The sequence below is a fragment of the Bufo gargarizans genome, chromosome 9 (genome assembly GCF_014858855.1).
Source record: "Bufo gargarizans isolate SCDJY-AF-19 chromosome 9, ASM1485885v1, whole genome shotgun sequence".
Lineage (NCBI taxonomy): Eukaryota > Metazoa > Chordata > Amphibia > Anura > Bufonidae > Bufo > Bufo gargarizans.
In genome coordinates this window covers 12,929,086-12,955,698 of record NC_058088.1, presented here as the reverse complement: position 1 = coordinate 12,955,698, position 26,613 = coordinate 12,929,086, and the positions used below count along the sequence as shown (strand labels likewise).

General features: G+C 42.9%; 1 protein-coding gene across 1 annotated transcript; it reads left to right on the top strand.

Moving 5' to 3' along the window:
* Positions 1 to 8,358: 8,358 nt before the first annotated feature.
* LOC122946648 (mucin-2-like) lies at positions 8,359 to 13,349 on the top strand. Its single transcript, XM_044306403.1, has 2 exons — positions 8,359 to 9,974; positions 10,265 to 13,349. The coding sequence occupies exons 1-2, from the start codon at positions 8,359 to 8,361 to the stop codon at positions 13,347 to 13,349; spliced, it is 4,701 nt and encodes a 1,566-aa protein (XP_044162338.1).
* The last annotated feature ends 13,264 nt before the right edge of the window (positions 13,350 to 26,613 follow it).

Genomic DNA, 26,613 nt, shown 5'->3' with positions numbered 1-26,613 from the left:
GAGGTTCACCATAGGGTTGGGTTGACTATAATAGAATAAAGCTAATGTGACTATGGTTGTCCTCCAAGCCTTTTCTGTCCAGTTGTATTGTCTACTGAAATTGAGAAGAAAAATTGAAAAATGTTAGAGGCTGTGCTTACCGAATTGTTTGACACCCTGCTTTTTATTTGTATAAGTAAGGACATCCCATGTAAAGTTTTATACATTTTTTAATGTGTGGACATACACATACAGTACTTTGCAATCATTTATGCCAAAAAACTCAAGCATCAGACATTTTCTTCTGCTGCTCCCATTTTTTAGAAACAACCTTCCCGAGATGTTTCTTCTAAATGTCTCATGTCAAATTAGTAACTTTTTCCAGTCCTCTATGGACAGTTTTTCTCTGTGTAATGTCTGAGAGGTTTCTTGTATCCAAAGCTTCCTTCACAGCATCTTGATGGGTTTTAGATCTTGGTCAATCAAGGAACATCCACCTCTTTTTGCATCCTTTCATTGGTGAAGTTACTGAGATGTGTAGGGTCACTGTCATGGTGTGAGGTCCACTTTTTGCTGAGCTTCAAGAGAGAATTTAAGACTAGTGTTTTCTACAGCGGTCCTAATAAACAGTGCTCTGAAGTATGATGCAGCAAAATTTATTAAGAGACTTCCGCTCTTAATAATTTTGGTGCACCTTGGGCAGCTGACTTTTCTACTCGCGAAAACTGGTGTAGTGGCCAGAGCCAGTGGAGAAGATTTATCAAGGCTGGCATTTGTAACACCAGTCTTGCTATAATAAGTGATGGTGTAAGACACACCAAAATTCTCAAGAGGCTCATGTTCTTAATCATTTTGCCAAACATCAGTAGGTCTGTGCACCAAAATCTAAAATTTACACCAACTGGCACTCAGTAATGGTAAATGTCTCAGGAACTAAGTCTTAAGCCCTGAGCCCTGAGCTTTTTCACAAAAGGAAAAGCAAAAGGTCAATAATTTTTGCGCAAAACGGGGCTTGCACAAAAATTTGCTTACTTTTTGACACCACAATTCAGACATAGGAGTTTTGATAACTTGTATCAACCAATCAAATTGATCCTTTCGTTTTCCAAAGGAGCTCTGAAAAATGGACGGTGGAATTTGATTGGTTGCTATGGGCAACTAAGCCAGTTTTGATAACTCTTCCTCAGATTCATTAAGACTAGCATATCATACACCAGTCAAAAAATTTAATCATTGGACACATGCCTCCTAATGAATTGGGCACATTAAAATGAGAAAATGAAATCTACATTCACCGGGGACATTTATTAAGACTAGCGTCTTATATGTCTATTTATGAATCTGTCTAAAAAGAAAGACTAGTTTTGTAGCCCATAGCAACCAATCACAGTGCAGCTTTCATTTTACAAGAGCAGACTATGAAATGAAAGCCGCAATTCGATTGGTTGCAATGGGCAACAAAGGCAACTTTTCTTGTGAGACACTTTCCCTGGTGTCGGATGTCTTAACCAGATTTTTTGGGGGAAATAAATTATTGCAAAGTCAACTTCTATACCACTTTTTGCATGTGGTGTCCACTTTAAACAAGTCCTTCTGTGGTTGACGAAAAGGAAAGATCACTGATGATCCATATGTTCAAAATATCAACCCCTTCATTCCGCAGCCATTTTCCCTTTTTGCCTTTTTGTCTTTAACTCCCTGCCTTTCAAAAGCCGTCACCTTTATTATTTTTCCATTTGTGTAGCCATACGAGGGTTTGCTTTTTGCAGAACAAGTTGTACTTTCTAATGGCACCATTTAATGTTCCATATGATGTGGTGGAAAACTGGAAACAATTATTAATGGCATGGGATTGAAAACAAGAATGCAATTGCGCCATTGTTTTACTAGTTTTGTTTTTACAGTGTTCAATGTGCAGCAAAAATTACAGATTGCCTTTCTTCTGTGGGTCAGTACAATCGCAGTTATACCACCTTCATATACTCTCTGTTACGTTTGAATACTTAAAAAAAACAACTCTAAAACGTTTGAAAAATAATTCTGTTTTGCAGCACCATATTCTGACCCCCTATAACTTTTTTTTTAATATTTCCATCTATGGAGCTGTGTGAGGGCTCAATTTATGTGAGGCAATCTGTAGTTTTTATCAGTACCACTTAGAGATGTGTATGACTTTTTGATCAATCTTTATAAAAATTTTGATGGGTGGCAAAAAGATAACACACCTTCCCTTTATTTCTATGAAAGTTGCGAAAATAGTCAAGCGCTGGCTCGATTATTTATGACCAGTGATGGCCAGTTCACAGTGACAAATGCAGTCACCAGGAGCACGCAGTTCCGAGAACAGCCACCGGGGGCCTTCATCGGGCTGTTCTCGGAACTGCCTGCTCCCGATGACCGCATTTTTTTCAGACCGGCTCGCGGCGCAGGCACAGGTAAGGGCTTACCTGAGCATCGCCGGACTTGTGAGTTAAGATGGCAGCCCGCATGTGTTCGTTGACGAACACTGCGAACTGGTCATCGCTGTTTGCAACAGTCCCATGGAGGTGAATGGAGAATGGCAGCATTTGCACAGTGAGCTCTCCATTTATTTCTATTGGGCTTCCAAAAATAGCAAAGCGAGCTCTCCTTCACTTTTTGGGGGCCCATTATGGAGATAGGTGAGGGTCCTAGAGGTGACATCTACACCTATCTGACATTGGTGGCATGTCCTAACGATGTGCCACCAATGTCTGAGTTGATAAAACCCCTTTATTAGCTAATAGTCATATTTACATGGGAGATAGATAAATATTTGAAAGACTAAGGGGGTAATTTATAAAGACGGGCGTTTTAGACACTGGTCTTTATAAACCCCTGCACTGGCGGTGGATCCGGCGCCGGCCTCTTCATAACTTTGGCGGATCGACTTCTGCTTCTAAATTTAAGACAGCTTCTGAGCTGTCTTACATTTAGACCTTTTTCAATACCTGAAACAGGCATAGAAAATGGTAAATGAGACAGGCCTGCCGTCCCATTCCCTTTCCGCACCCAGACTACCAGCACAGCCAATCACTGGCCGTAGTGGCGACCCGCCTCAACCAGTGATTAGCTGATTGGACAATCCAAACTACTTTCTATGTGTCAAGTCCAAGTGGAGAGCAGCTAGAACTGGAGAACCTACCAAACATCAGTGGGGATCAATGAGGTGAATATCATCTTTTTTTATGTTTAACCTCCCTTGACCATCAAAAAAAAATAATTATGTGTCTGGAAAACCTCTTTGGGTTTTAAGACAGAAAATGGAGTAACAAGTCTTAATAGGAAAATACACTGGCATACGATGCATCAAAATTATTAAGAGCTGTCTTCTTAATAATTTTGGCACAACCTTGGGAGGTACATGCACCAGAAAATGAAATCTACAACATCAAGGAGACGGCATACATTTCAGATGTAATATCCACCGATTTTTTGATGAACCATGGAGATCCCATCCATAACCCGTCCTTAGTCTGCCCACACCCCACTAACTTTTTACAAAAGTAGCGAGGGTTCCGAAAAGGGAGAAAAGTTGCAAATTTTGCCTCAAAACAGGACTTGTGCCAAAGTTTACAAATTTTCCACACAATAAAACTGGTGCAGATCATTAATAACTTTCAGGCTTAAAGACAGTCCAAAATGCATCTCTTAAAAAAGAGTTGCAGTTTACTACATCTAGAATGAGTTTAGGACTGGTATCTGATATATAAATCTGCCCCATTGACTGTAGAGGTCATCACTCTTGGAGGTTGGCTCTACAGAATGGAAAACCCTTTGAGGACAATTGAGTTTGATGAACATTTAAAACTTTGTACTCATGAATTGAAGCTTTTAAAGCCAAATAAAAAAACACTTTGTGAAAGGGGATTTCAAGGAATATACATTGATAGCCAATCCAATGAAAGTATGACCCCCGATTGTCAAAACGTTGAGGCCGTTGGGTATCTGTACAGTGGCCTTCCCTGGTGTTGCCAGTCAGATCTGTATAAGGATAGTAGATTAATGCATATTCCCGGAAAGCCGCCTTACGAGTTCTTGTATCGCACCTTGGTGATATATCAGACCCCTGGGATCTAAGGAGGACCTATCACCGCTTTTAAAAAATGCAAACTGTGAGCCTGACATAAACGTTGCTAGTCCCCCTGAGTGTGCAAGGGTTCCTCTGGTGTTCTTGCAGCCCCCCTAGTCCCCATATTTGACCCGCTTTATTAAATGGTATCTGGCTTGCCAAATTAGTGGAAACAACTGAACCTTTCCTCAGGGGAATCATCTTTGGTGCTCTGATGCTGTCCAGTCAGAGTGGACAGTCAGAGTGGCATTTCTCCAAAGTAACCTCATGAGATATACCTTATCCTGCAAGACCAAACACTTTGCAGATTTCAACTCAGGACATTTCTTGATTTTAAAGTCCAGAGATTCTGCAACATTTATGCCGGACACACGGTTTGTATTTTCATCAGCGGCGATTGGTCCAATTTAAGAGAAAGCTATCTGTGCCGCTGCTCCCGGCAGTCCATTTAACCCTTATTGCTATGTTAATTTTTACATTTATCTCCTTAGGTCTTTATGGCTCGGTGCTCGATGCATCACAGGACACACATCCAACAGCAACCACAAAATGTAAAAAGCATACCAAGAGTATGTTTCAGTGTTTGTCGACAGTCTAAGTCTGTAATCACTTGTCCTTTAAGCTGATAAGGAAGGGAGATCAAAGTCTCTGCAGCTGCTCTCCTCAGCACTACCAGCTGAATAGAGATGTCTGGGGAACAGCTGGGGGGGGGGGATTGGAGTATGAGCCCTGGGTGCTGGTTACCAGGTGGGGAGTGCCAATAAGCCACTTTACCTGGGCCAGAGTATATCGAAACTGGGTGAAGCCCTCAACCTTTTACCTGGATAAGATACATCTGCATCCAGATTCCAGTATTCTGCTCCGTCATAGGAACCGAATACCAGATAATGTCAGTGCCTGATGGGTCCTATTCACTATAATGGGGTTCGTTGGGTTTCTGGCATGACTACCAGCATTTTTCCAGACAAAATGTCATCTTTTTTTGCGATGGAGGCTCTTGCCAGAACATCAGCGGCAGATGTGCTGGCTAAAGCTCTGCTTAAAGGGGTAACCCAGTTTAGCAAAATAAGACATGGCTAATTGCCATGGGTCAAGCAGCTAAAGCTCCAAAGATTAGCTGTTATGGCAAGGGGAAACGGTGGGCAGTTACCCCTTTCTTTTACAGCACCTCCACCGGAGAAATTTGGCATTGCATGGTGCTCATTCAAATGAAAGGGCCTCACTGCGTACCCCAAAGCAGAAGCTACTGTTTACAGCGGTTCCCAGTTCTGGATAATAGAAATGGGTCCTGCATATAGGTTTTCCTATTGTTTTTATATTCTGTCAATAGGAAGAGCCGGTGTTGGGCTTTCATTGTGGCAGTCAGTATGTTGCCACAGTCAAAGTCTTGACAGAATTCAGGCATTACAAACTGTATCTGTATTCTACTGAAGGGACTAAAGAGAGCAGTTCTGGAAACCTTGATCTCCCTCAGGTCGCTCCTGTAACTAATGTGTATTTATTCATGAAAATACAACAATATACAACCAAAAAGAGAAATAGTCACCAAAAATCATGTACTACACACTTATCAGTCTGGGTCTACACCGCGGTTTTTGACATTGCTTATATCTTTAATGGTCATGCATCTGTCATGGGACTTATAGCATGCGCCTGTGCAGAGCCAGAGCATAAGGTGAGTCCCAATTCAGAGCTATGTACCACTCGTGATCTGTGTGCCATCACGTTCTGTTGTAATACAACTTACAATGGTGGAGAAAATATCTCACTCGAATACAAGGGAAAGGAGACAAGACACTCTTTAGTGACTTTTCGCATTTTCATCTATTGGAATGTAATACAAGTTGGGTGAACCACCACTGGCTGAGACCACACAACAGAAGATGTCACAGATCACAAGGATTTCCATGAGTAAAGTCACATAAGACAAGTAATGCAACACTAAGCGATTAGGCTTTGAGCAACACAAGCGGCTGTGTAGTCCCAGCATTAAATGATGGTGGTAATGTCTTAGTTGTGTCTGCAATTTTCAGATTTTGACCTTATGGTCAAAGAACTTTGTCACATATAACCACAAGTTAGAAGATCCCATCAGTGAGGTCCATGAGGGTGCCATGACTTATCACAGACTGCTTAAACCCTTTTGTTGCCTCGAAGTTTACCCATGATGAAAATCCCTTATCCATAGCGGTTTTGGCACTCTGTAAGTATTTTGGCACCTTCATTTTACATGTCCACTAATGTGGTCTTCACAAAAGTCAACAGGAATGTATTTATGGCTAAATTTACCTAAACAGAAAACAGTATAGCGGTTGTGCCCGGTATTGCAGCTCTGTCTCATTAAATTGAATGGGACTGAGCTGCACACAAACCATGTGACCGATGAACGTGACATCATTGTTCTAGAAAGAGGCTGCAGTGCTCATCGTAGTGCCACAACCTCTTCAGACAAATGATCGGCAGGGGTGCCCGGTGTTGGACCCTACCGATTAGATATTGATGACCTATCCTGAAGATAGTCTATCAATATTAAACTCCCAGAAAACCTCTTGAATATTATTTCTTTTTCTCCTGGTGTTTTTTGGGGGTAAAGAAAGCTTTAAAAAATGCTGAACTATATTAGTGTTTTTGAGACTTTTTTGTTTTTGCTAATAAACTGCGTTTCAGCATTTTTTTTTTATAACATTTTTTTCATGAGTAGTAATTTGTAGACAATAGCATGTGCCCCTTAGGGCCAATGCACAAAACCATATATATTTTGCGGTCCACAAAAAACGGATAAAAAAAAATACGGATGACATCCGTGTGCATTCCGTATTTGGCGGAACGGAACAGCTGGCCCCTAAAAGAGCAGTCCTATCTTTGTCCGTAATGTGGACAATAATAAGACATATTCAATTTTTTGCCTGAACCGACATACGGAAATGGAATACAAACGGAGTCACTTAGTTTTTTTTTACAGACCCAATGAAATGAATGGTTTTGCATATAGTCCGCAAAAAAAACGGAAAGGACGCGGAAAGAAAATAAGTTCGTGTGCATGAGCCCTTAAGAGGTAATTTCCTCTATAGCGCTGCATGGGAAAAAAAAAAAAAAAAGCCATTAAAAAACACCAACAAACATTACACATGCATTTTTTGAAGCAGAAAAAAAATACAGTGGAAGTCTATGGGGAAAAAATGACAGGCCACGATGGGGGAAAAAACCTGCAATTTGAAAAAAAACACCACCAAAAACACCCCTTGAGAAAAAAACACCACTACAAAAAATGATTGTCCTGTGTTTAATATTTCCCATAGACTTCCATGCAACATGTGGAGCTGGTTTCTTTTGTTGCCTTAAAAATGTTGCAAAAGCCACAAAAATACCAAAAAACAAACAAACAATGTGTGAGCAGTAAGGTGGCATTGACAGAAAAATTAATTGTATAAGCTTCTGGGTAAAATGTAAGCAGTCAGATTGTTAAAAAGGTGTTAAGTGTCAAAGTATTATCATTTCAGGTAGGAAAGTAGACTGACGTGTTTATGGGTGCAAGTACCTGGTGCTTCATTAACCACAAATCCATATGTGTTCTTAGGAAAAGGTTTACACTATGTCCACATGGGTCATAATTTGCAATAGAAAACACCTTTTGGCGGAATTTGCATTGCATAAACATTAATTGACATGGTAATCCACACCGCAGGTCATGTTCCGCACAGGTCTTTTCCAGAGCTCATGCATGAAATTTCATAAAATGTCATCCACATTGCTGCTACTGTAAATGCTGCAGACTTTCTGCTGGCAATTCCACAGTGGAGAATCCACCGCGGAATCCATCACATGTGGACATAGCAGTTTAGGGAAGAAAATCTCAACCATGTGTAAGTAAAATAGTATACTTGATTCTAAATATAGAACTACATACAACTATAAATATGAGTTTTTCTGTTTTCTTGCTTTTCTCAACCACTGTAATTATTCATTTTTTTTATACAGCAACACCAATAACCAAACCAAAACCAAAATCCACAACTAAATGCAGGTGACAACAACACCCTACAACCAAGCACACTACTACTAGCCATCATCCACTCAGTTCTAAACCGACTACTGTTGCGACCACTAAGAAACACCTTACAACGAGTTCCTCAATACAAACTTCTACAACTAGTACCCAAATTACCAAAAGTACAAATAAAATCAGTTCCACAATAAAGCTTCCTGTCACTAGTAACATTAGTAAACAGTCAAGTAGTAAAGTGACTCTTCCACAGACCACGTCTGCTACAAAAGCAATTCATTCCATAATGACTGTTACACATAATTCACCTGTTACTAGTACTATACCAAAGAAAAACATTACTACAATCAACGTTCAGACCACTAGTACTATACCAAAGAAAAACATTACTACAATCAACGTTCAGACCACCAGCATTGCCACTGATCTAAAACATACTGCAGAAATCTCCCCTGTAACGAGTACGAAACCTGAGGAAGATATTACTACAGTCAACATTTGGACCAGTAGCATCGCCACTGATCAGGAACATACTACAGAATTCTCTCTTGATACTAGTACCATACCTAAGGAAAATATTACTACAATCAATGTTCAGACTGCCAGCATCACCAGTGATCAAGAACATACTACAGAATTCTCCCTTGATACTAGTACTATATCAGAGGAAAACATTACTACAGAATACATTCCGACTGCCAGCATCAGCACTGATCAAGAACATACTACAGAATTCTCCCTTGACACTAGTACTACATCAGAGGAAACCATTACTACAGAATACATTCCAACTGCCAGCATCAGCACTGATAAAGAACACACTACAGAATTCTCCCTTGACACTAGTACCACATCAGAGGAAACTATTACTACAGAATACATTCCAACTGCCAGCATCAGCACTGATCAAGAACATACTACAGAATTCTCCCTTGACACTAGTACTACATCAGAGGAAAACATTACTACAGAATACATTCCAACTGCCAGCATCAGCACTGATCAAGAACACACTACAGAATTCTCCCTTTACACTAGTACTACATCAGAGGAAAACATTACTACTGAATATATTCCGACTGCCAGCATCAGCACTGATCAAGAACACACTACAGAATTCTCCCTTGACACTAGTACTACATCAGAGGAAACCATTACTACAGAATACATTCCGACTGCCAGTATCGGCACCGATCAAGAACACACTACAGAATTCTCCCTTGATACTAGTACTATATCAGAGGAAACCATTACTACAGAACACATTCCAACTGCCAGCATTGCTACTGATCAAGAACATACTACAGAATTCTCCCTTGACACTAGTACTACATCAGAGGAAACTATTACTACAGAATACATTCCAACGGCCAGCATTGGCACTGATCATGAACATACTACAGAATTCTCCCTTGACACTAGTACTACATCAGAGGAAAACATTACTACAGAATACATTCCGACTGCCAGCATCGGCACTGATCAAGAACACACTACAGAATTCTCCCTTGACACTAGTACTAAATCAGAGGAAAACATTACTACAGAATACATTCCGACTGCCAGCATAGGCACTGATCAAGAACACACTACAGAATTCTCCCTTGATACTAGTACTATATCAGAGGAAACCATTACTACAGAACACATTCCAACTGCCAGCATTGCTACTGATCAAGAACATACTACAGAATTCTCCCTTGACACTAGTACTACATCAGAGGAAACTATTACTACAGAATACATTCCAACGGCCAGCATTGGCACTGATCAAGAACATACTACAGAATTCTCCCTTGACACTAGTACTACATCAGAGGAAAACATTACTACAGAATACATTCCGACTGCCAGCATCGGCACTGATCAAGAACACACTACAGAATTCTCCCTTGACTACTAGTACTATATCAGAGGAAACCATTACTACAGAAAACATTCCAACTGCCAGCATTACTACTGATCAAGAAAATACTACAGAATTCTCCCTTGATACTAGTACTACATCAGAGGAAACTATTACTACAGAATACATTCCAACTGCCAGCATCAATACTGATCAAAAACACACTACAGAATTCTACCTTGATACTAGTACCATACAAGAAGAAAACATTACAACAGAATACATTCCAACTGCCAGCATCGGCACTGATCAAGAACATACTACAGCATTCTCTCCTTGACACTAGTACTACATCAGAGGAAAACATTACTATAGAATACATTCCAACTGCCAGCATCAATACTGATCAAAAACACACTACAGAATTCTCCCTTGATACTAGTACTACATCAGAGGAAAACATTACAACAGAATACATTCCAACTGCCAGCATCGCTACTGATCAAGAACATACTACAGAATTCTCCCTTGAGACTAGTACTACATCAGAGGAAAACATTACTACAAAATACATTCCAACTGCCAGCATCAATACTGATCAAGAACACACTACCGAATTCTCCCTTGATACTAATACTACATCAGAGGAAACTATTACTACAGAATACATTCCAACTGCCAGCATTGCTACTGATCAAGAACATACTACAGAATTCTCCCTTGACACTAGTACTACATCAGAGGAAAACATTACTACAGAATACATTCCAACTGCCAGCATCAGCACTGATCAAGAACATACTACAGAATTCTCCCTTGACACTAGTACTACATCAGAGGAAAACATTACTACAGAATACATTCCAACTGCCAGCATCAATACTGATCAAGAACACGCTACAGAATTCTCCCTTGATACTAGTACTATACAAGAGGAAAACATTACTACAGAATACATTCCAACTGCCAGCATCGCTACTGATCAAGAACATACTACAGAATTCTCCCTTGATACTAGTACTATACAAGAGGAAAACACTACAACAGAATATATTCCGACTGGCAGCATCGATACTGATCAAGAACACACTACAGAATTCTCCTTTGTTACTAGTACCATACAAGAGGAAAACATTACCACTGAAAACATTCAGACCACCAGCATCGCTACTGATCAAGAACATACTACAGAATTCTCCCTTGATACTAGTACTATACATGAGGAAAACATTACTACTGAAAACATTCAGACCACCAGCATCAGCACTGATCAAGAACATACTACAGAATTCTCCTTTGACACTAGTACTACATCAGAGGAAAACATTACTACAGAATACATTCCGACTGCCAGAATCAATACTGATCAAAAACATACTACAGAATTCTTCCTTGATACTAGTACCATACAGGAGGAAAACATTACTACACAATACAGTCCAACTCCCAGCATCAATTCTAATCAAGAACATAGTACATTATTTGTCCTTGATACTAGTACCATACAAGAGGAAAACATTACTGCAGCCAATGCTCAGACCGCCAGCATTACCACTGATCATGAACATACTACAGAATTCCACCTTGACACTAGTACCATACCAGAGGAAAATATTACTACCGTCAATGGTCAGACTGCCAGCATTACCCCTGATCAAGAACATACTACAGAAATCTCCATTGATACTAGCACGATACTAGAGGAAAACATTACTACTGAAAACATTCCGATCACCAGCATCACCACTCATCAAGAACATACTACAGAATTCTCCCTTAATACTAGTACCCCATCAGAGGAAAATTTTACTACAGTCAATGTTCAGACCGCCAGCATCACCATTGATCAAGAACATACTACAGAATTGTCCCTTGACACTAGTACCATACCGGAAATTATTACTACAGTCAATGCTCAGACCACCAGCATCACCACTGATCAAGAACATACTACAGAATTCTCCCTTGACACTAGTACCACATCGAAGGAAAATATTACTACAGTCAATTATCAAACTGCCAATATCCTCACTGATAAAGAACATACTACAGACGTCTCCCTTGTCACTAGTACCATACCACATACCATTACTACAGTGAACATTCATAGCACCGGGATTGTCACTAGGGACTTCTCTTCTAGTATACCAGTAGATATTACAGGTACTGATCCAAGTAGTACTAACACTAAAGATCATACTACAGACTGGAGTGCAACTAGCAACTCACCAGAGCATTATGCTATTACAAAAAAAATCACAGTGGCAACTACAATACCAACTGCCAATGCTGATATTACATCTACAAGTGCTTCCATTGAGGAACCAACAACTACCAACCAGATAACCCATGAAGCATCAACTAATCAGACAATAAGTATGTCACCAATCCACATTATGACAACTACCACTGACAAGACAGCAGCTGCTTTGCTGCCAACAACTGAAATTACAACTACAACTACTACAGAAACATCAACAACTACCACCCAGACAACAACCCATGAGGCACCAACTACTCAGACAAGTACACCAACAACCCCAAGTACGACAACTACCCCTGAAACAACTACTCCTTACATTACAACTACAAGCACTACAACTACTACAGAGACACCAACAAGTACTACTCAGACAACAACCCATGAGGCACCAACTACTCAGACAAGTACACCAACAACCCCCAGTACGACAACTACCCCTGAAACAACATCAGAGGCCAGTACTAGCACTACAACCGTCTTCAAAACAACAACTGTGGTGCTACCAACAACTACTCCCTACATTACAACTACAAGCACTACAACTACTACAGAGACACCAACAAGTACTACTCAGACAACAACCCATGAGGCAACAAGTACACCAACAACCCCCAGTACGACAACTACCCCTGAAACAACATCAGGGGCCAGTACTAGTACTACAACCGTCTTCAAAACAACAACTGCGGTGCTACCAACAACTACTCCTTACATTACAACTACAAGCACTAGAACTACTACAGAGACACCAACAAGTACTACTCAGACAACAACCCATGAGGCAACAAGTACACCAACAACCCCCAGTACGACAACTACCCCTGAAACAACATCAGGGGCCAGTACTAGTACTACAACCGTCTTCAAAACAACAACTGCGGTGCTACCAACAACTACTCCTTACATTACAACTACAACTACTACAGAGACACCAACAAGTACTACTCAGACGACAACCCATGAGGCACCAACTACTCAGACAAGTACACCAACAACCCCCAGTACGACAACTACCCCTGAAACAACATCAGGGGCCAGTACTAGTACTACAACCGTCTTCAAAACAACAACTACGGTGCTACCAACAACCTACTCCTTACATTACAACTACAAGCACTACAACTACTACAGAGACACCAACAAGTACTACTCAGACGACAACCCATGAGGCACCAACTACTAAGACAAAGAGTACACCATCAATCGACAGTACTAAAACTACAATGATCCATAAAACAACTATCACTACAGTCCTAACAACTGCAACTACCAAACAGCCACCAGCATCTGTATCCAACGAGTCTTCTGCCAGACCTACCATTATAACTTCATCAAGTAAGTACATGCAGTTTTGGAGGCCAAAATCAGGAGTGGAACATAAAAGGAGAGCATAACATTAGCGCAATTTAAAGGGGTTGTCTCATCATGGACAATGGGGGCATATCGCTAGGATATGCCCCATTGTCTTATAGGTGCGGATCCCACCGATGGGACCAGCACCTATATCGAGAATGGAGCCCTGAAAGGTGGTGGCTGGAGGACTCTGGTCCGGCCACCACCAAGCCGTCTCCCCATAGAAGTGAATGAGAGCGTACCGATCATGCGTGGCCCCACCTCCCATTCATTTCTATGGGGCCGACAGAAATAGGCGAGCCAGCGCTCGCCTATTTTCGCCGGCCCCATAGAAAATGAATAGAGGGTGGTTGCACATGTGCAGTGCACCCTCCTTCACTTGCGGGGTTCCATTCTCGATATAGGTGCAGGACCTGCACCTAAAAGACAATGGGGGCATATTCTAGTGATATGCTCCCATTGTCCATGATGAGACAACCCCTTTAACACATCAAGGTTTAAAAGAATTATCTGCACTGGCTTGCACAGAAAGCGGATGTAGTGTAACAGGAATGGAGGGTGGCTTAATGGGAAAGAGGCATGGCCTATAATGTGACATTTATCTCCATTTCGGGTGTAAAATCCTGCCTCAAACTAAGCCAACCAACAGTTTGTATAGAGTAGGACAATAGTGTCTATCCCTGTACCAAATTTATCATCCAGCATAAATCTGGTGCAGGTCTAGACAGCTTGTCTAAGGGGAAACCATCTGTAGGACTAGTAAGTCTTCCCCGGTGACTACTACAAAATGGCAACTAGAGGCCTTGTCATTTTTGGTGCAATGTCAAGTGCAAAACTGTATGAAAAGCCACCCTATTCATCTTATCCATTTTGAGGCCACATATAATTGACTCAGATGTCCAGAGTAATAATCAAGGACTCAGGTATTATAGAGGTCTGTATAGACGTGAGGCCATGGATGAGATGTGCCCTCATCAATCTTCCCAAGTGTAATTTTTAATCTCTGGTCTGGCAGTCCTTAGTTGAAATCATGGGGTGTGGTGGCATGAATCAGCACCATGCTAAAGCCAATGTATACTTCCATTTCTTCTACCACTACATAAGTTGAAGCTTCTGGGCCCCAATGCAAAATTTATTGCTGGGTACCCATCTCTGACACATTATTTATATTGCCAGCATAGGGTTGAAGGACTTTTGGGCTCCCTTTAGACTCTAGGTCAACAGGTCCACCGTCACACTATTATCATGCTGTTTTTTTTTTACAAAAAACAGAGACTATATTGTTTTAAATTTATTGCCCACATCCCTCACTCATGTTTCATTGCATGGATGGCGACAAGTAAAATTCTAAAAAGAAAAATTCTAAAAATAAACCTCTGACAATGAACATTGTACTTTCCTGAATTTCTAACAGGTACCAAAAAGTCTTCAGAAGGAAATTACAGTCTTCCATTTTGGGCCATCATTCTCATTTGCTTGGCAGTTATCCTGTGCCTCACTTTTCTTTGCTGCATCGTCTATGCGGTAAGTGTAGAGACAAAAAAATCATTCTGTTAAATCATTATTGCATAATAATAATTACAATAATACAGCTGAGGGTCTACAGTGACATAAAAGTATACTCCATTTCGGATAATCCCTTTTTATTAAAAGGTTCCCACCATAAAAGGCCATTCTAGGGTGCCATGCTACTGGTATTCCAACCATCAGATGTAATAGTTTGGACAACCCTTCAGTGTTAGGTTTCCCTGCTGCGCCACCACAGGAGAAATAAAGCTTTACAAGTGTTGGGTCCTCCAGACTGACAGATTATCTTTATAGACATTTTCTGCACCGGCAAAGATAGTTCCCTAATGGGGTATTTGAAAATTGGGTTTTCAAAGTGGACTACCCATTTTGCAGATCTACAGTCCATCTCAGCACTTCTCAGGACCAGATGCACCTCTGATGTTTGGGTTAGCAAGAAGGAGAGGAGAATATTTTATAAAAGAGTAATCTATGACTGTGGGTTCAGACTAAACACGAGGCTGGTTTTCAGACCGTAGTCATAGGACTCCATCGGAGATGTATAAACAAAAGACTATTTACAAAGGTGCTCCATTTTTTTATACTGGATGAATTAGAGCAATAAAATACTAGGTTGCAAAAGTAAAAAGTAAACACATCCTAATAAGTGACACAGGGAAAGAGATAGAGACTCATCGAAGTCGGATCAAACACACATACCGGTATGTAAAAATTGTATAATTAAAAATTGTCCTCTTTGTTTCCAGATTGCGCGGTTATGTAGGAGGAGAAGACGGCCCACAGTGTACGTGGTAAATGAAGACCTGACGACTCCTTTCTAAAGGATGTCACCTTCCATAAAAACCCATCTTAAACACATATACTGTAGCACTGCAATGGTAAAAAAAAGAAAAAACATAGAAAGAACTCCAGTTTACCCAGTACTGAAAGTGCCAAGAGAAAGTGACGTGGCTACAAGTCTAGAACTGCTCCAAAGTTATGCACCATTTTTTCCATATTGGGGTGAATGTTCACCAACCATGAGGTGTCATATGGAAGAGAAACATGTGGCCCATGGAGAGAGAGGGCTCAGTCCTTGTTGGTCTCATCCAGTGGTATAATTTGAAGTTCCTGGGCCACAATTTAGTCTATGACATAACGGTCAGACTTTTAAGCATATTTTATAGTCCTGGTCTCCTAAAATGGGTAGGGCACCTTTTGGGCCAACCCAGGCTCTTGATCTGGGCGATAAGGTAACATCTACACACTCTGTAGGTAGGCCCTGCTATCTGGTATTGAGAAACTGTGCAGGATTCCCCTCCACAGGGAAACTGAAGGGTGTGGAGATCTAACTCCATGGAAAGGGCATGAAGAGGAAACAAACACCAAACCTATCTGTCCTGTATGAAAAAACACACCACCAATATCAGCAGCCTTTTCTGAGGCATCATCTCTTCTGAGTACACAAAACAGTCCTGATGTCAACCAATATGTGGTAGTCAAGTCATGTCAACAAGATCCCACCTAGCAAATCTACACATTTCGTTTCTGAAGCATTGGATTATCACATTTATTATAATATCTTATACATGTATACAGATGTTTCCTTCCTTACAGTTCCTCTCGGGTTGATATACCCTGAGACTGGGACACAAGATGGTTAGCTTAATTTCTTTTAAAAAAACATGATTTTACGATACTCTGTCACAAGAAATCTATGCTATATGTGTCCACATGTGGCCACCTAGTGGTAGTGACGGTTTTTGCAGCCTTTCCTGTTAGAGCTCTTAACCAAAAGTAAGGGAGGGCTCATCTGTACATTGTACTGCTGTTGCCAGACTGAGCTGGGCTGAGTGCGGGCAGACATTACCAATGTCCTTGGTGGCTCTTGTATAGTATCTTGATGTAAATATGTTATCTGCCATTCCCCTTGTCTGATATAGCTGGCTATGTATTATTGCAATGAGCTTTAATCTATTTATTTATGAATTTAATGTAAGCTTGAATAAATTATTTCTACAGAAACTGAGACGGATTCACAGAACATAATTATTTAATTTTTTTTATACAAAATTATTTTCATGAATTCATAATATAAAGTAGATTAAGTAGGACCAGGAAGCTGAGATATGGAGAGCTGTTTGTACAGTCCTTATACTGTTTTGTCCCATTGGCTGCTCATCAGGATTTTGCTCTGGTGCATAAGGCCTACTTTCCAATGGGAAAATCTCCCATCATAAGGGCCGAACATAAAACCATATGATGTACGTATGACATACAGTAAGTCAGGAAGAGGCTTTACCACCTCAACAAGTAACAGAATATAGAAAGGAAAGGCCAAAAATTGATAGCTGAGGGTTAAAACACTTGGATTCCAGCTGACAAATAAAATTAAGGCCAATCCCCCACAGCAGAGCGCTGACCCGTGTTCACCCTATGGCTTTGTATCTAGTGAATGGACAGTTAGGGACCTGTGCACTGTTCACTAGTGGTCTAGGATATTGTAGGGCCAATGCAAACATCCCTTAAGATCTAGGATAGTGAAGGGGAATATGGTAGCATCCCTGGTGGTCTAAGGCAATGAAAGGGATGAAAGGGATAAAAGGGTGCGCTTAAAGTGTACATCATTAGTAATAAGTAAAACACATAAAACATACACAACTGAAATTAAATATTGTATTTGGTTAAAAAAAATAATAATAATAAATTCTCCTTCCATCACTTCCAATAGTAGATTTTTTAGACAAATCCAAGGCGAAGGAACTCAAGATATGTCCTTTGACATCAAAACAACTCATTATTGATCTAGCAAAATTATATTATTTCAATTCCGTTGAGCATCTGCCATAGAGGTAAACAGGATTATGGGGTCCAGGGGTGGTGTTAGCCCCAACCAGTGTCATTCAGTGTAGATTTCCTAGATAAGAAACAATTCTTAAAGGGGTTATCCCATGACTAATGTAAAACACGAGAGTCAGAAAGTGCATGACAATCTCTTTCTAAGAAACCTAGAACCAGCCCTGTACCTCACATGGCTCCAGAGATCTCCCCATTCATTGCTTAAATTGCTCTGGTAGATTCATATCAAGCTGGCAACTCAGGGGAGTGTCTTTTCTGCTGCAGCTCAGGGGCGTGTCTAAGTTCTCCCTAAAACAACTCAGGAGGCAGTTGAAGGATGAAACTGAGCATGTGCGGCCATCTCAGTGAGCAGGTCAAAGAAATAAGAAAAAAACAGCAGGTGGCGCTATACAGATACGTGTTATTTAATAATTCAGTGGCTATACAACATTTTTAATTACATGCAATTACAAAAGAATTCAGATCCAGGTGCTGATGTAAACTGTAGAATGTTTTTGTGGGACAAACCCTTTAAGTAAAACGTGGTGGCACCCAATCCCTGCCAATATCAGCAACAAAATGCTGAGTTTTATAACTTAAGGGCCTCTGGAGGTAATTCCTCTGCAACCTATGCACATAATCTTGGATTCTTCCAGTTCCAGACCTTAATTGAAACAGTGTAATGGTACCTAGAAAAAAAAAGATGAGGGACTTCAGTGCACCAAGATGTGAGGCCTAGCCCATCAGAACACCTTAGCTCCAGTGGTGGCCTTTTTCTCAGCAATGCCACAACTGATTATCACAAGACAGGAATCCTTTTAATCACCCAGATCAACCCCAACAGTCAACATGTCTGTTCTAATGGGGTTGAAAGGTGCTCTTTAAAGCTAAAATGTGTTCACTAATGGTCCAGGAGTGACCTGGCATGACTGGTGAAGTGAATGGGAGCAGTGCTGCAATAACCAGCTCCCTCCGTTACACAATGAATGAAGCTGTAGAGTTAGAAGTCGGCAGCTAGTGCTACCCAGAAACAGTGGATCGGCAGGAGCGTCAAACCCCCAGCTAATCAGATTCTCTGAAGATAGGCCATCAATTAAAACATTGTTTACAACCCCTTTAATGGCTGCCCAGCCAGCAGAAACTTCCTGCCCTAGAGTAATAGGTGGCATTTTTTTCTGACCATTGTTGATACGTGAGCAATGGTGCGTCATGTTTTTTTTCCTCTACGGTCAGTGACTCACTGCACCAGTTTATGCACATGTCATATTCCCTTTCACTCTCGATATATTTATCCAAGCCCTATAAAGTTGACGCCTTGGCTAATTCCATGCTTTGCACAAGAAAGATTGCTTCCAGGAGTTGTTTGCACAAGGCTTGGCTCTGAGTTGTGATATTTGTGTGCTTCTTGCCAGATTATGATCTTTACCGTGGAGTATGTGCAAATACATCTTAATGACAGTGTGCATGATTGTGCAGATATGGCGCTCCCACTTGTTGAGTTCACTCCAAAGTCAATGTCATTTAATGTAAAGATGGGAAATGGTACTTGTGAGTTCAAATCTGCTTGGGATGGATGCCAAATGTCGGGGTCAGGGATGTTTTGTTACTGGGTTTAATCATGTGATAAAGTGGATAATACCAGTAAACCCCGTAGATTGCAGTAACATAAGAGTATTCCGTACTGATAGCGATCTCATGGGTTGTCCGCATTGGGTAATCCTTTTTTATTAGAAGGATCCCTCGAAACTACATTGCTCACACAGAGATAGGCAACTAGAACCCTCAATGATGAGTATTCAGTGGCGTAGGGATCGCCATAGCAACCATAGCAGTGGCTATGGGGCCCTACGCCACTGGGGGCCCGCCCGTCCGAACCGCATCATTTTATTTATTTTTTTATACATCACAGCACTCACAGGCAGCCAGGGCCGCCCGCCCGCCCAGTGTAGTGGGCGGGGCGCGGGCGGTCCAACATGAGGTAGGCCGGCGGATGCGGTGGAGGGGGCCGGAACGGGGGCGTAGCGGAGGCGGAGCCAGGCTGGCACCAGCGCCACCCGCAGACCGCAGTGCAGGAAAGGAACGAATTTCCCCGCCTCCTGAGTCCTCCCACCCAGTCCCTCTAGTTAGTAGGAGGCGGACTCAGGCGGTGGAGGGGGCGGGGCCAGGCCGGGGGGGGGGGTTGTTACCTGTCCTGCTGTGGGGAGGAGGGACTGGGAGTGGGACTATGGAGGGAGACTGGTCCCGCCTAAAACCTACTACTGCTGTCACTGGATGGCACAGAGGGGTGATGGCACCTACTTCTCCAGGCTGCCTGTGAGGACCAGACATCAGCTGTCTACAGGAAAGGTAAGTATCTGTCTGTAGAAATAGTGTCTGTCTGTAGAAATAGGTGTATAACTATTTGTAAGTTCATGTGTATGTAATGTGTGTGTGTATATATATATATATATATATATATATATATATACACAGTATATATGTCCATATATGTGGTGAGTGCGTATGTGAGTCTGTCCATGTATGTGGTGAGTGCCTGTATACGTGCGTCCATGTATGTAGTGAGTGCCTGTATTAGAGCGTCCATGTATGTGGTGAGTGCCTGTATACGTGCGTCCATGTATGTAGTGAGTTCCTGTATGAGTGCGTCCATTTATGTGGTGAGTGCGTGTATGAGTGCGTCCATGTATGTGGTGAGTGTATGAGTGCATCCATGTATGTGGTGAGTGCCTGTATGAGTGAGTCCATGTATGTTGTGAGTGCCTTTATGAGTGCGTCCATGTATGTGGTGACTGTGTGTATGAGTGCGTCCATGTATGTGGTGACTGTGTGTATGAGTGCGTCCATGTATGTGGTGAGTGCCTGTATGAGTGCGTCCATGTATGTGGTGACTGTGTGTATGAGTGCGTCCATGTATGTGGTGAGTGCCTGTATGAGTGCGTCCATGTATGTGGTGAGTGCCTGTATGAGTGCGTCCATGTATGTGGTGAATGCGTGTATGAGTGCGTCCATGTATGTGGTGAGTGCCTGTATGAGTGCGTCCATGTATGTGGTGAGTGCCTGTATGAGTGCGTCCATGTATATGGTGAGTGCCTGTATGAGTGCGTCCATGTATATGGTGAGTACGTGTATGAGTGCATCCATGTATGTAGTGAGTTCCTGTATTAGAGCGTCCATTTATGTGGTGAGTGCCTGTATGAGTGCGTCCATGTATTATGGTGAATGCGTGTATGAGTGCGTCCATGTATGTAGTGAGTGCGTGTATGAGTGCGTCCATGTATATGGTGAGTGCCTGTATGAGTGCGTCCATGTATATGGTGAGTACGTGTATGAGTGCATCCATGTATGTAGTGAGTGCGTGTATGAGTGCGTCCATGTATGTGGTGAGTGCGTCCATGTATGTGGCGAGTGTGTGTATGAGTGCGTCCATTTATGTGGTGAGTGCGTGTATGAGTGCGTCCATGTATGTGGTGAGTGCCTGTATGAGTGCGTCCATGTATTATGGTGAATGCCTGTATGAGTGCGTCCATGTATGTAGTGAGTGCGTGTATGAGTGCGTCCATGTATATGGTGAGTGCCTGTATGAGTGCGTCCATGTATATGGTGAGTGCCTGTATGAGTGCGTCCATGTATATGGTGAGTACGTGTATGAGTGCATCCATGTATGTAGTGAGTGCGTGTATGAGTGCGTCCATGTATGTGGTGAGTGCGTCCATGTATGTGGCGAGTGTGTGTATGAGTGCGTCCATTTATGTGGTGAGTGCGTGTATGAGTGCGTCCATGTATGTGGTGAGTGCCTGTATGAGTGCGTCCATGTATTATGGTGAATGCCTGTATGAGTGCGTCCATGTATGTAGTGAGTGCGTGTATGAGTGCGTCCATGTATATGGTGAGTGCCTGTATGAGTGCGTCCATGTATATGGTGAGTGCCTGTATGAGTGCGTCCATGTATATGGTGAGTGCCTGTATGAGTGCGTCCATGTATGTGGTGAGTACGTGTATGAGTGCATCCATGTATGTGGTGAGTGCCTGTATGAGTGAGTCCATGTATGTTGTGAGTGCCTTTATGAGTGCGTCCATGTATGTGGTGAGTGCCTGTATGAGTGCGTCCATGTATGTGGCGAGTGTGTGTATGAGTGCGTCCATTAAGTTTGGGAGGGGCCCAGTACAAAAATTCGCTGTGGGGCCCAGTCAGTTCTAGCTACGCCCCTGTGAGTATTCAGAACCTTTCAGTATGTGTTTGGGTTTCCATGTAATTGCTGAGTTCTGTCAACCAGTGGAGAGAAGGCAGTAAACTGTGAGACCTGTTGACATGATACCAGAAGGGACAGATTCGGTAATGGAAGTGAATTAGTACATTGCAGTTTGGGAGACAGGGGTTGATTGTAAAAGGGGGAAATGTTCTAGGACATGGATCCCCAACCTGCGGCCCTTCAGCTGTTGCAAAACTACAATTCCCAGCATGCCTAGACAGCCTACAGCTATTACGGCATGCTGGGAGTTGTAGTTTTGCAACAGCTGGAGGGCCTAAGGTTGGGCATCCCTGGTTTAGGACACCCTATCCCTTATAAACATGATGAAACATCACTTCTGTCTCTGTGGCATCATGCTTCTGCTCTGTTACTGAGGGTCCTCAACACAAATGGTCTCTCTGTCCTGTGCCAAAACTGTCCTTCAGGAAAACACTTCTAACTGGCAACTTTTGGTTCCTCCTATGTAAATACTACATCTGTAACACCCCAAGTGGCATTACTATTGTTGGGCGAGCATGCTCGGCCGAACACCATTTTCAAATAAACGTGCAGGAAAAAGTACTGGCCCTCACTGTAATGCCGTAGCCATGTTGGCTACTGCCATTACAGTGATTGGCTGGCCGAAACGCAGTCATCGGCTGCTATATAGCACCCGATGACATGTGGTTCAGGCTCAGTATTAGTCAGGGAGAGCTGCAGCAGAAGGAACAGATAGTGTAGGGACAAGGAATTGTTTAGTGTTAAAAGGTGTTAGAAACACAAAAGTCCTTTAAAGGACTATTGTTTTATCTGGCTGCAATATATATTATTAGCACAATCTGCACTAAATTGCATGCAATTGTTTGGCTGCTGCTGAATACCTCTGTTGTGTTACATGAGCGCATCCTAAATATCTGTGACATTCAGCGCAATTGTTTGCCCGCTGGTGACAGCGACATTACCTGCGCTACATCTCCTATATAACGTTTGAGCATCCTAAATATCAGTGACATTCAGTCTATTTTTTTCCCCACTGGTGACAGCGATATTTGTTAATTTCTAACGATAATTTGTTTTCCCTTAGTCCTAACAGCAGCACAGATGGGGTTAACCACCCCCCGTGGACTGGTAGGACCAGCGGAATGTTTAATGAGCCCAAGCATAATAACTCAATTTAAACAAGTAAGAATTCCCTTAAAAGGAGGGAGTCAACCCCCAGCCTACTGTGTTTATAGCAAGAAAAAAACTACACTTACTAGGGTGGGATATTTGTGTGCTGCTGTTAGGACTAAGGGAAAACAAATTATCAGTTAGAAATTAACGATTCCCTTATGTCCTACCAGCAGCACAGATGGGGAGATAGCAAGAAGAAACCCCTAGGGAGGGCCTTCCTGCCTAGCAGAACTAAGAATAGTCTGCCCAAAGGCCGAAAACTCAGCTAGTTTGGCATCTAGTCTATAATGGGAGATGAATGTCGATTCAGAGCTCCAGGAGGCAGCTTTACAAATCATGTCGAGAGGCAGAAGACTCCTCTCAGCAAAAGAAGTAGCCACAGCTCTAATAGAGTGGGCCTTTAGAAACTCCGGAGGATCCAGAGATTGGAAAACAAAGGCTTCCCTAATAGCCTCCTTAAACCACCGACTGATGGAAGGTTTGGATGCCTTACAGCCTTTAAACTTACCAGCAAACAGGATTAGAAGATTTTCATCTTTCCTGAACTCCTTTGATCTATCCATATAGATCCGGAGATATCTCGAGATGTCCAGCGGATTTCTAGCAGGTTCCTCGGAGGAGGTGGAAGATGTTGACAGAACCGGGAGGGATATCACCTGGTTGATTTTCTGGAAGGAAAGAACTTTAGGCCTAAAATACGGGAGGAATCTAAGAAGGACACGGTCATGTAAAAAGATCGTATAGGGCTCATGTGCTGAGAGAGCTTGAAGCTCAGAGACCCTCTTAGCCGAAGTCACTGCAAGGAGAAACACAAGCTTCCAAGTGACAAACTTGAAATCCACCTCCTCTAACGGTTCAAAAGGGGGAGATGCTAACCCCCTGAGAACTACTGATAAATACCATTGAGTAATGGGTCTCAGTACTGTAGGCTTTAATCTGATTTGATGAGCGGGTCCTGAGAAAAAGGCCTGTTGAGGCAAGCTGAGATGGCTGAGACTTAAACCCTCAGAGTAGAAGGGGCAAGGCCCCTATCAAGGCCATCTTGCAGGAACTGAAAGATAGCAGAGAGGGGCGGATCTGCAGATGCCACATACTTTGAGGTACACCAGGATTAATATCCTCATAATACGAGAGTAGGCTCTCTTAGTAGAGTCCGCTCTAGAATGAGACAGCGATCTCAAAACCGACTCTGAAAGCCCTTCTACTCCGGGAAGGGACTGATCAACCTCCAGGCTGTCAGGTTGAATCTGTGCAGATCTGAGCAGAGGTGAGTGTCCCACGACACCAGGATCTGCTGCGGGGGGAGCCCCCAATATTGTCCTCGACTCATCTGAGTGAGCTGGGTAAACCAGGATCTTTTCGGCCAAAACTGTATGATGGCTATCACTGAGGCCTGATCCTGACGAACTTTCATCAATACCCTTGGAATCATGGAAAACTAAGGAAAGATGCAAGCCAGCCTGAACCTCCAGGATATTGACAGAGCGTCTATCACTAGGGGGTTGTCCTCCCTGTAACCTTGTTGCCATGAGATTCACCTATGGCATCCCCAACTTGAGAACTTGCTTGAATATCTCCGGATGTAAATACCACTCCACTGTTGGAAGACCGCAGCTCAGCCAATCCGCTTTCACATTGAGGGAGCCTCGAATGTGTATTGCAGATAAGTGGGAAAGGTTCGACTCTGCCCAATCCAGAATCACCCCGATCTCTGATAGGAGGGGAAGTAATCGTGTGCCTCCCTGCTTGTTAATGTACAGTACCACAGTCATATTGTCTGACTGGGCCTTCACCACTTTGCCCCGGACCTGAGGGGTGAAGTGAAGGAGGGCTAGGCGGATTGCTCGAATCTCACGGAGATTGGATTAGAGGAGCCGCTCCTGAGGTAACCAGGTTCCGTGAACTGGAGTGTCGTCTAGGTGAGCGCCCCATCCTACTTGGAAGACATCCGAAGTACAATATGATCCAGGTTGGCTGGGTCATAGACTTTCCGTCTAAAAGATGGCACCACCATCTGAGGGTATACCGAGTTCACCAAGACAGGTGCCATAAAGCCCATGGGACTGCTTCCGCAGACGCTGACATGAGCCCCAACATCTTCATGAGAGTCCGGATTGGGACTCGCCGGGGAATGGAAAGGAATTCTGCCGTGTTCTGAATCTGGGATCTTCTTTCTGGGGTCAACTAGAGAGACATCCCAGCAGAGTCGATTTTGAAGCCTAGATATCTTACTGAAGTCGACGGGCTCACGTTCGACTTCTGCCAGTTGACGATCCAACCTAGGCTGAAACAGAAAGGAGATTGCTACTTGAAGATGTTGAGTTAGGACCATTAGAGAAGAGTATTTTAAAAGCCAGTCGTCCAGATAAGGAATGATGGTCCGTCCTTAAAGTCTCAAAGCCGCCACCACAGAAACCACCACCTTGGTAAAAGTGTGAGGGGACAGAAGAAATGCCAAAGGGAAGGGCAACAAACTGAAGATGCCTGATGACCCCGGAAACTTGGACCACGATCCTGAGATACTTCCTGGAAGTAGGATGGATCGGGATGTGCAGATATGCATCCTTGAGGTCCAGGGTTGCCATCAAGTCCCCAGGATTGAGTACCTGAACTACTGACCTGACAGTTTCCATACGAAACTTCACCTTCCTTATGAACCGATTGAAATACCTCAGATCGATAATCATCTGGAGATCTCCTGAAGCTTTGGGAACCAGAAAACTGGTGAATAGATCCCTAGGCCCCGTTCTCCTGCCGGAACCTTCTCCAGAGCCCCCTTGCAGATGTAGTCCTGAATGTAGGACTCCAGGATCGCCTGCCTGGTAGCTTGTAGAAGGTTGGTCTTGACAAACCTGTCTCGAGGAATAGAGGTGAGGTTGATTAAATATCCCTTGGAAATGATGTTCAGAACCCAGGGATCCGAGATCTCTCGGATCCACTCTTCCCTGAAGTGGGAGAGACGACCCCCGACAGGTAGATGAGGCAGAGGAATGGGGAAGGTTTCTGGGAGGACGGCAGGAGTAACAGGATTTATCCAAGAGCCTCGAAGAGGCCCGTAGTCAGGAGGTTGATTTTCCATCTTTGTCTCCTCCACAAGAGCGCCTCGAACCCCTTCGCTGTGCTCTCCAGTCCCTTCAAGACCTTCCTTGCAGGCCAGACCTACCTCTGCGGTCTTGTCTTCCCCGCCCTCGAAAGGACTGCTGGGGAAGGCTCTTCCCCTTCTTGTCTGAAAGGCCCACCATGATTTTATCCAGCTCCGAACAGAACAGACAGTTGGGCTCAAATAGGCCACATAAACTAAACTATATTTTGAGGAATTGTCGGCGACCCAAG